The sequence below is a fragment of the Oratosquilla oratoria genome, chromosome 12 (assembly GCF_046742065.1).
Source record: "Oratosquilla oratoria isolate Oo_2021 chromosome 12, ASM4674206v1, whole genome shotgun sequence".
Taxonomy (NCBI): domain Eukaryota; kingdom Metazoa; phylum Arthropoda; class Malacostraca; order Stomatopoda; family Squillidae; genus Oratosquilla; species Oratosquilla oratoria.
The window spans coordinates 18,199,726-18,210,869 of record NC_134788.1 but is presented as its reverse complement, the minus strand read 5'-3'; the positions used below and the strand labels follow the sequence as shown (position 1 = coordinate 18,210,869).

At 45.4% G+C, this 11,144-nt stretch overlaps 2 protein-coding genes across 2 annotated transcripts; both read right to left on the bottom strand.

The window, feature by feature from the left end:
• Nucleotides 1–3,497: 3,497 nt before the first annotated feature.
• On the bottom strand, nucleotides 3,498–4,266 carry LOC143030245 (uncharacterized). Its single transcript, XM_076193403.1, has 2 exons — nucleotides 4,215–4,266; nucleotides 3,498–4,117 (listed from the first exon to the last, which is right to left on the bottom strand). The coding sequence occupies exons 1-2, from the start codon at nucleotides 4,264–4,266 to the stop codon at nucleotides 3,498–3,500; spliced, it is 672 nt and encodes a 223-aa protein (XP_076049518.1).
• A 64-nt stretch (nucleotides 4,267–4,330) lies between these two features.
• On the bottom strand, nucleotides 4,331–6,184 carry LOC143030244 (uncharacterized). Its single transcript, XM_076193402.1, has one exon. It carries the CDS (start codon nucleotides 6,182–6,184, stop codon nucleotides 4,331–4,333), a length of 1,854 nt encoding a protein of 617 aa, XP_076049517.1.
• Between the last annotated feature and the right edge of the window lie 4,960 nt (nucleotides 6,185–11,144).

Below are 11,144 nucleotides of genomic sequence, written 5' to 3'. Positions count from 1 at the left end.
GGATTGGTTTCAAAATTTTTCACTTCTGGTTTCAAATGGTTTTACAACTTTTACTGGTTATAACATTTAGCCACAAATCCCCATAATTGATAACATATTTGAATAGGTCTATTGGAGATTTTACTTGCACTTGTAAACGGCTTTGGGCTGCTACCATTAGGAGGGCTTAATGCAGGCGAGATAATGTCTCTGTTGGACGTTTTCTTCTCTTTATTATGAAAATTATCTGGTTTATACATATACAGGTTACAATTAGTCCCTTTGGCCATAATACTCTAAGTGGGTGGTATCTGCCTTTTGCCAGTGTTTGCAACCTGGGATGATCTGAGTTCTAAACGAGCTCTTGACCTGGCCCAGCTCTGGTGGTGTAGGTGGCATAGGTGGTCTGCTAATAAAGGGGGTTAATGGAGTTGGTTGCTGTGTTTGTGAGACGTGATTAGTTCACAATTCTTGAGGCATTGGAATTAGTTCCAGTATATAGGGGTTAGTCGTATAGTTGGTGGGTGTGGTTAGACATGGTGTGTGTATTGTTAACTTATGGGTTTGTAAATGGGGGTAGGTATAAGAAAGGGGTTCAATGGGTCTGTCTGGTAACTTTAGGCATCTTCGTGTGGCGACACTGGGACATCCTTAATCTGCGATTTGGAAAATATGTGAAGTCTTGCTTCAATGCGAGCACCATGTTGCATGTCTGTGGACCACGTACATGGTTGGTGTTGGTATATGATGACATCGCCTCCCTTGTCCTTTTGAGGTTATACGTCTGTTGTGACTTGGGTTAAGGTCGTTGACTTGGGGGTTTGGCATACAAAACTGCAAAAGAAATATTAAGATGTGATAATTTGTCAAAGTTGATCGGTGGGAGGACATTGACTTGTAAAATTGATATTGATGAGTTAAAAAAGGGGGGTATTACGTTATATTATCATATATTTAATGTGCTCAATAAAAAGCAATGTATAGATATTGTTCACGATGTGCATTTATTCTCTTTCCAGATGAGAATGAATTTGCACTTGCACTGGCATTGTTTGTGTTCTTTCTCTGTTCAATGAGAGTTTTGTCTCAAGTCTGAGAAACTTTTAACTTGTCACTAGACCTACTTTCTACCCAATCTGAATCCTTTAACATTGAAATCATGTTTTTAGGTCCTTCTGTCTATTTTTGTGTGAATATTCTATGTTTGCTTAATTTGCTTTTGTTGTATATATTATTATAACACAAAAGCCTGATGGGATCCTGATCACACTTTGATTTAAAGGATTTAATGAATGACCTCTTGTAATTTTCATAATGCGTTGATATTTTCCGTTTTGCTGGAAATGTATCATTAAGCCTAGCCATACCCTTCTCAGGATCTTCCTTTTTTTTTTTTTTTTTTTTGTAAGTTTCTATTTTTTTTTCTCGTTGTTGTAGGGTGATGCTGTTCATCGTGAAGGGATCCTCGGTACCCTTGGGGTGCTCGGTCATCTCGGCGGCGCCTAGGACAGCTTGTGGCTCTTCCTTGATTGGCGGGTGATGATCACCCATTCATTTGGTTGCTTATGGGGCCAGTCCTTTTTCCTCCTTGGATCACACACATCACAGTCCCTCAGCTAATTTCCCTATCTCCTAACTTCGAATACTAACTCCCCCTTCCTTGGTGGGTTCTCCCTCCCTTGTACTCACATTCGCACCTCTACACCATCCGCTCAGTTCTCTCTTGGCACTGCCGACCCATGCTGACACACGCAGGTATTCCCCCCCCCTTTGGGGTAACCAACGCTCACGCCCTTTGCCCCCCCCACCCGAGAGTGCCAACCGCCCGTCACCGTCCGCGCATTCACACCACAGTTTGTTTGTCACTATTTGTGTATCAATTATGTTAACTAATCTATTCACCCTATCATATTTTCTTCCCCTGAAAACTTTTGGACATTTGACTGCGAGGTAATAACCTCATGACGAAGAACATCCGTGGCCATCCTAATTATTTATAATTACGAGTATGATACATGCGAATTTCTGCCTTCTCTGTTGATAACTGTAAGGACCCATTCTCGTTCCTCCGGTATCAGCGGAATTCGTCGTGTCTGCGCTGATGGTCGTTCAGCTCCCCACCTCGGCGAAACTACTTGTTTACACCCGAATCAAATGAGCGAGTCGGCTTCGTGCTTCGAAACCGGGGAGGACTACGCCTGCTCGAAGCATCTACGTCAGCAGTTTTAGGGGGTATATATACCCTCCTCCACCGGCAAGGCAGAACTTGATTTGAAGACGACCTGCGAAGATTACCCACCGCTACGCCAATCACCACAAGTCTTGTCAACCCCCGTCGCAGTCTACCCGACGTCAAGTCTTCTCATCAATGCTGTTCTCCGAAGGGAAATCGTATCTGTGGGCTGGAACGGTTCGTCCCTACGCATCGCAACCATTGATTATTACTCCGTCGCAGTAGTACGGAGGACGAAGTACTGAGTACATCATATACCTATTGTGTTCCTGTCATCAAGATCCGTTGTGCACTAATGTCCCGCTTTGATGGTCAACTTCTCATGATGTATCCTAAACTCCTGTAAATCTCTTAAACTTTTTCGTGCTTTGATTCGATCCCCAGCAGATATAGGAGCACGTGAACTGACAGCACTCTCTCGTTTAAGGGCCGAGAGAACCTAGTTCCTCGTTCGCCCTCGCAATAATATAGATTTGAATCGACTCTTTTCTTGAACTTGTAGTGGATTTAGAGCAGAGCGAGCAGGTTATTCAAGAGTAGTGAACCAATTCTTGGCCTGTTGGGCTGTCTTTCTACGTGGTCGTACATTGGTTGACGTGGTTGGCGTTGTTTCAGTTGATGACACAGTAGGTGTTTCTATTGGAGTGTCGTTTCCCGTGGTCGAACCTGGTTGTTGAGGCTTGTGCTGGATATGGCTCTCGTATTCACGGGTGTTTTCAGCTGGGTCGACCGCTGCATGCTTAGTTCCGTTGTCTACGGTGTTGGGCTCGATTTCTTCTTCGAGATGTGAAGGTTCTGCAGGAGGTTCTTGGTTCTCCGTGGGGAAAGCGGGGGTGTGTCTGTGTCCAGATTGGTTTCCAAATGGATGATTCGAGTGACAGATCGTTCATATTCTCCTTTGGCCGTACGGACTCTTACGGATGTGATGACGTCGTCAGGACCCGGGAAGACTCGAGTGACAAGGGCTAAGGGATACTGGTCTTGGGGGACGCCGTCCAGAACGAGAGGAACAAGCACTCGGGGTCCACGTTGATGAGGCTTACTTTGGCGAAGGTGACGTTCTCTTAGGCTTGTGACGTAATCGTGGGACCATCTCCTTTTGAAGGTTTGTAGGATATCAGTCAGGAACTGATATTGTGTTCTTAAAGTGGTAGTAATGAGGTAGACTGGCTCGCTCAACTCAGTTGATTATACCTGTGGGGACAGGGCAATGGTACGGCCGTACATGAGATGATTAGGAGTAAGAGGAGTGTCATCTTCCATGCTAACATAATTGAGTGGGCGGTTATTCACCACGCATTCCACTTCTTGGCACAATGTTCTGAATTCGTTCGTAGGTAGGTGTACGCTTGTAGAGAGCTTTTCTCAGATTGGACTTGGTAATTCCAACAAGGCGTTCATACATGCCGCTTTGCCAAGGAGCAAGGGGCGTGATGAAGGTCCATGAAGAGTGGTGGTTGGTGAGAAGAAAGTCACTGATGCTAGGATGTTCTTTGAGTTCTCGGAGAAATCTGTCTGTGGCTCCGAAATTGGTGGCGTTATCCGATACGAAGGATTGGGGCATCACTACCCGTGCCGCAAAGCGACGTAGTGCTCCCAAGAAGTCCGTTATATTGAGGGAAGTGACGACTTCCAGGATGAGGGCCCGGATGCTGGCACAAGTGAAGACGACTACATAAACAGCGTCAATGTGGGACAATCTCAGTTTGACGGCTCCCATATAGTCAACTCCGGTGGTGGCAAAGGGTGTGTAGATTCTATTAGGATGCAAGCGAGCCGGAGTGGGAAACTTAAAGGGTGGAGTTTGGATACGTCGACAGTGTAAGCACTGCCGGAGGCGGAACTTGATCGTTTGTCGTTGACGAGAGACCCAGTAGTCTCGTCGAAGGAGAACATGAAGGGTGGCTGTGTTAGTGTGGAGTATAAGTCGATGTTGATGCAAGATGATTGTCTCCACAATGGGCACTTAGGGTGTAACAGCAGCGGGGGCGGGCGACCATACTCGTTGAGTGTGGCAACGTGTGGGGGCTGACAGCGTATGAGACTCTGTCCATCTAATCTGAGGCCTCTTTGGTAAATGAGGTTTTTGTCGTCAGAAGTGAGAGGGATGGTTATTCCTTAGAGATGTCGGTATATCCGCGGGTAAGAGCTGACTTGAGCCAATCTGAGCATAACTTGCATAGGGCTTTTGTAGAGCTTGGTCTTTACTGCGTGTGATGCTTTAGCTTTCATCGCTTTGAGTAGGATTCTGAAGGCGTTGTATGCTGTTGGGAGATCGGGGAACTGTTCCATGTGGAATGGTCTCTCTGTTTCTTGCACAATGGTGGGGTAGGCACGTATGAGGATGGGTAGTGTATACGACTCTTGTGGGGGATATTGATCAGGGTAAGGAAGCCATTCTGGACCCTTAAACCAAAGATTACGTTTACTGATAAGACCTGTTACGTTAGTGCCTTTAGAGGCAAGATCTGCTGGGTTGTCTTTGGAGTTGATGTGCATAAGTTGAAGGTTGTGGTCTTGTACTAACTGTTTGACCTCCTTGGCTCGGTTGAGGACGTAGGTTGAGGTGCTGTTCTGACTGCGGACCCAGAAAAGAGCTGATTTGGCGTCGGACCACACAAAGATGGCGTGGTAACGAGAGGGACGTAGGTTTGTCAGGTACCTCGCGAGGTGGCTACCAAAGAGAATGGCCGTGAGTTCTAGTCGGGAGATAGTGAGATCTTCGTCGAGCTTGGTCATATTCTTGGGAGTGACCCTACTCCGGCCTGTGAGAAAGGAAACGTGACCCTCTCGTGAGACAGTGTAGGCTGCTACCCCGAACCCTCTTTGGCTCTCGTCGTAAAAGACGTGGAGGGCGTGGTTACTGCCGGGATGATCATTGCGCGGGAACTGTAGAGTATTTAAATTCCGGTAGTTGTTAAGGGTGGTTGCGAGTGTCTGGATGCTGTCTCCTTTGAGGGGTGTATCCCATCCTTCCTTCGCTTTCCATAAGCTCTGTATGAAGAGTTTGCCTGTGAGGGTAATTGGGGCCAGGAATCCTGCGGGATCATATAGTGAGGAAAACAGACTGAGTATTTTCCTCTTGGTCCGGAATAGCAGTGGTTGTTCAAAGGCTTCCTTAAATTGGTTGGGCATGGTTATTCCTAGTGTGTCTTGTTCTGTATCCAAGCGGAGGCCGAGATAGTCACGGACTCCTTTGTGTTCAAAAACTTTTATGGTAGCGTTGGAGGTCCATTGTTCTGGTGGCATGTTGGCGTAATTTAATATTCGCTCTATTTGGGATCTTTCCAAGGCAATCTCGTGAATATGAACATATGTGAGTTGCAGGTTATCCACGTAAAATGCAGACTTGAGTTTGGTAGCCAAGGGGTGTTCATACGTCTCTAATTGATGTTCGATGGTCTGGTTGAGGAGGTAAGGACTGCAAGTGGCGCCAAACAACACCACTTTGAAACGGAAGACTTGGATTTCGTTCATATCTGAACTCGTGAAGAAGAGGAAACGGCAGAATTCTGCTCCATCTACTCCTATTCTGAGGAAGGCTTTGCTGATGTCGGCCAAGACGCCATACGTGCCTTCTCTGAATCGAAGGATCATGGACTGGATTTTCTGAGCCAGGTTGGGTCCAGTATACAGGGCATCGTCGAGAGATAGTGCGTTCCTGTGTGCTCTGGATGATGCGTTGAACACTATCCTGACGGGAGTTGTGGGGGAGCTCTTGTAGACTGGGTGGTGAGGCAGGAAATGTACCTTCCCATCCACTTCGGGACCCGGGGGTACGGTCTCGATGATCCCGAGTCGTTGATACTCGCCCAAGATCCTCCGGTAGTCCTCATAAAGGGATGGACGTGGATTTCTTTTGAGTGAAAGTAGTTGTGCCATCGCACGTCCATAGTTGATTGCTGGGCGCTCTTCACTCTTGAATGGTAAGCAGATTGTGTAGGTTCCATTTCTTTTCCGTACTATTGACATGAAAAACTCAATCGCTTTTTCTTCTAAATGACTGTATTTTTCTAGTGAGATACCGACTGAGTCCAATGACCAAAGTTCGTGTACCGGGGGATCAACGAGAATAGGCTCTTTGATGCAAGTGCTGTTGAGTGCAATGGTTTCAATAGGGGGGGTCGAGGGCTTGATCTTGGCTCCAAGGAGGCAGTTTGCCCCACACTACATAACCAGCTGGCGTGGCAAAAAGTTCGACACCCAGGAAGCGCATGGTGCGTTTAAAGACCAATGGCATGTGATCACTGCCCAATATAATGTGGACGTCGGTAGTTTGATCTGACGGAGTTTTATTGGCAATAGGGATGCCTTGAGACTTGAGTATCTGGACGGTACGTTGGTAGCCGGGCATAGAGATGTCTTTTTCCACTGATGGGTGTACTACCGCTTCGATGAGGTAATGTTCAGCGCCCAAGTGTAAGGTGAACTCGACAATGTCGAATTCCTGAGGGGGTTCAGTTTTGTTCAAGGAGTCGATACGAAAGAGTACAGTCCCCTTTGTCTTGAGGTTAAGTTGGTTTACGACGGAGGGGTGAACAAACGTGCGTTGTGCCCCGCAATCAATGAAGACTTGTGAGATACAACTGTTGTTGCCTTTCGTAAGGCGTCCTGTAAAGACGGGTAGGGCCACGATACTCTGCCCTACTCGTTTGATGAGGGATGCGTCTGCGATTATAGTTGCGTTGTCAGCAATTGTTGAAGACTGGGTTTCTGGGTCCGAATCTGTGGTTATAGGGTCTAGTATTGTTTGTGAGTCAAGAGCGTCTTCGTTAACTTGCGTAATTTCAATGACGATCGGTACCGGTTCCGGTTCTTGAGTTGAGGGTTCATTTGTAGACGGGAAAGTTTGGTCTGGTGCGGGCTTCACGACAGCTGGGGCGTGAAGAATGGGAGCCAGGTAAATTGGAGAGGGGGTACGGGCTGCTTTTGTTGGGGCTCTGGTGTTGTCATTGTGAATGCTGTAACAGGCTGATGGTGTTGAAGCTGAGTTATTCTCTTGGATGGTCTTGCTGTCAAGTGATGTTGATTGCAATGGGGGACAATATGGGGTTGGATGAGGAATGGGGTAGGTCCCAGGGTGCTGGAAAACGGGGTGATAGTACGGATGACATTCTGCCGCTGGCTGGTAACCAACAGGAGGGAGTGTTGAAGCTGCACTGTGGGAAGGAGTGGGCGCATGGCTTGTCGTAGACGGTTTCCGGAGGTATGAAGGAACTATATCCGGTTGAGATGGAGTGAAGATACTATTGCTGGTTATGTTGATGACTTGAGGGCATAGTGGAGCCTTATGGCGGGCGCCACATTTCAAACATCCTGCTTGAAAATCACAACGGTTGGTCGGGTGCTTGTTGGAGTAACAGATGGTACATCTGCTGAACATTTGAAGTCTACGGGTACGCGTGGAGATATCCGGGTAAGTGGTGCAATGTGACGGTCGATGGGAGCCATTGCAAAATAAACAATTGGTTCGGAATTGAGTATCGTTGGTGACGGCTGGCGTCGTAGCTGGTAATGCAGGTATCGGCTGAGGAGATGTTGAAGCCGGCGTTCTGATGGTGTGTTTGGATGGTTGATTTGTGGTCATCGTAGGTGTCGGAACACATGTCGATGACTGCCGAGGTGGACGTGGTGCTGGTTTGAAAGGAAGGTGTTGGTGCAGTAACAGGGTGAGCCGTTACAGGGGTATGGTGACGACTGTCCGTGATGGCGCCCGCGTATATTTTAAGTGCTGCTAGAAGCTCAGGTGCACTCAGTTCCGAGGTGCCTAAAAAAAAAAAAAAAAAAATGAAAGAGAGGACTTGGCGTGGTAGTTTCGGTACTAAAACTCCTTCCACAAATTCATCAGAGAGGGGTTGCCCAACTACGTTTTTTTTTTTTTTTTTTTTTATAATGTTCACTTAGTTCGTCCCAGTTGACAAGGAATCTCGACAAGTCCTCACAGTCGTTGGTAGGCGTGGTAATGGAAACAAGGCGCTCCTTCAGTCCCCTGCGTACAGCCAAAGGCTTGTTATAGGCGTCATGAAGTCTGTTGAGGGCATAATTGTACGCGGTTTCACTATACACTGGGTAGCCAATCAACCGTTTGGCTTTACCCACAAGGGAGAGTATAAGAGCGCTAAATTTTTTCTCCCATCCGCGTATCTGGTGTTATCATGAATCACTGTTTTGAAAATGCTCCTCCACCTGGAGAACATTTCCAGATCCCCACCTAAAGCGGGGGGGGGGGTTCCTCTCTTATGTAGGTGATGGTAGTGTTTAGATTAGATTGCTGTGGGTTTGCTGGGGTAGCGGAATTTGCGCCGTTCATTCTCGCGTCTGCTTGGAATTTTAAGTTGATCAGAGTTTTCTTGAGGGGTTTAAGTTGCTCTCTGAGCGGTGTAAGTTGACTATCGTGTGGGTGTAGGGCCCAAGCGAGTTCCAAGAACCGCCACGTTTGATGATGGGATTGACCTTCATTGTAGATTTCAGTTGCTAAATTTGAGGACAAGCTTTCAATGTTGACGGTTCCATACGCGTCTGTGTATTCCGTGACTGCTTCTTGAAACTTCTGAGTGAGGGTTATAAGTTTTGTTAGTGTTGTGTTTGCAACTGCGCTTTCAGTGGGGCTAGAATAAGCCATGGTGATTACCGTTAAGACACTGGCACTGTAACTGATTCTCTATGAGGGAAGACTGACGTCGGTAAGTGCTTGTGCTAACTATACCAGTCGGTGCAGCGAACGAATGGGAAATATAGTTTCGATTCCTGCGACAGGTATTCAGATGAATTATGCATCGAAAACGACGAAAAGTGTCAGCTCCAATACGGTCATAGTCAAGAATGGACAGAGAAACGTAATTGGTTGCAGAAACACAAAACAATGAAATAAAAAAGGGAAGTGTACTGCAATAAATCAAGAAACAAACAATATGAAATGAACGAAGAAATTGGAGAACTGACGGGGGCAACAAAGGAAGATCGTGCTATCATACGAACTAGTCAGCAAGGAGAAGAGAGGGATGGTCTCGTGGAACAGTAAAGAATTGAAGAATGATGCCGTTTGGGTTGGCCGGGCTGAGCCACTAAACTACGAAAGCTGATGACGACTAAGCTTGATACGAGAGCGTGACTGCTGGCGTCGTGGAACTATGAGGGTTCCGGTAGACCATAGGGAGACGAAGAACAATGCTGCTTGAGCTGGCCGAGCTGAGCCACAAAACTATGAACGGGTTGTACTACCCGTGAAACAATGACGAGTGTACTCCCGCACGAAATTGTTGCCCAAGTAACAGAGTATAACCAACAAGTGTGAGTTAAGGTGATATACATCTGATTACTGGCTGTGCCTTAACCCATTCAACTCCGATGACAAGATGTCTTGTCATTTGGTCAAATAAAACAAAAAAACATAATAAAACAACAAAATGTTTGATGATCAAACAGCACCAGAAAAATATGACGTCATCAGTCCTCCTCGAGGAGGACTGATGACGTCATATTTTTCTGGTGCTGTTTGATCATCAAACATTTTGTTGTTTTATTATGATTTTTTGTTTTATTTGACCAAATGACAAGACATCTTGTCATCGGAGTTGAATGGGTTAACAAGTATAAAGAACTTCCTGTACAAATTAAATTCCTAACCTATGCTCAGGGAAAACCTTGTGATTCGCTACATGAGTTGTCACGTGAATTGATTGAGTGGGTATGACTACGCAAATGGATGAATTTAATTAGGTCTGTACATAGGTAATAGACCGAGTATCCGGTTCGAAGGACCACCTGCGCGTCCGTGTCGCAAATCTCTGGACAGTGGAAAGGAGAGGATGTGGGGGGGAACGGGTGAGGGTAGATAGCTACAGTGGGAGCCGAAGTCCAGAAAATTTGCATCACCGACTGGGACCACACACGCTTCCCTCTGAGCGGCGTGTATGAATTTCAGTATTTGAGAGGGGATACAGAATGATTAAACTCATTTAGCTAATCACAACCCTGGGCTAATTAAATAAACTAGAAGAAATCGATTTAATAGAATAAATTCCACAGTGAATACACTTAGAAAACATGTGACACAACACTTTAATAATTCATATTAAGTAGACATCATTTGAAGTCAAAACAGACTGAATTTCACAGTGAATACACTTAGAAAACATGTAACACAACACTTTAATAATTCACATTAAGTAAACATCATTTGGAGTCAAAACAGACTGAATTCCACAGTGAATACTCTTAGTAAACATGTGACACAACACTTTAATAATTCCCATTAAGTAAACATCTTTTGAAGACAAACCAGACTGAATTCCACAGTGAATACACATAGAAAACATGTGACACAACACTTTAATAATTCCCATTAAGTAAACATCTTTTGAAGACAAACCAGACTGAATTCCTCAGTGAATACACATAGAAAACATGTGACACAACACTTTAATAATTCCCATTAAGTAAGCATCATTTGAAGACAAAACAAACTGAATTCCACAGTGAATACACTTAGAAAACATGTGACACAACACTTTAATAATTCCCATTAAGTAAACATCATTTGAAGACAAACCAGACTGAATTCCTCAGTGAATACACTTAGAAAACATGTGACACAACACTTTAATAATTCCCATTAAGTAAGCATCATTTGAAGTCAAAACAGACTGAATTCCACAGAAAACATGTGACCCAACACTTTAATAATTCCCATTAAGTAAGCATCATTTGAATACAAACCAGACTGAATTCCACAGTGAATACACTTAGAAAACATGAAACGCAACACTTTGATAATTCACATAGCTTCCAATCTTAACAAATGTGTTCGATAAAGCCGGATACATGAGAACGCCGCATCATGGTGGGTACGATCGGTGGGATCAGACTCACAGTTCATAGGATGACGTTACCACAGTTAATTTACTCAAAGAGACCGATCAAGTCCGATTCA

Excerpts from the sequence above, each read along its gene's own strand:
- LOC143030245 (XM_076193403.1), bottom strand. The coding sequence starts at position 4,266 with ATGGACAGAGTCTCATACGCTGTCAGCCCCCACACGTTGCCACACTCA. Across the intron at positions 4,118-4,214 it reads CACGTTGCCACACTCAACGA|CCACCCTTCATGTTCTCCTT; the intron begins GTATGGTCGCCC and ends ACACTAACACAG.
- LOC143030244 (XM_076193402.1), bottom strand. The coding sequence starts at position 6,184 with ATGTCAATAGTACGGAAAAGAAATGGAACCTACACAATCTGCTTACCA.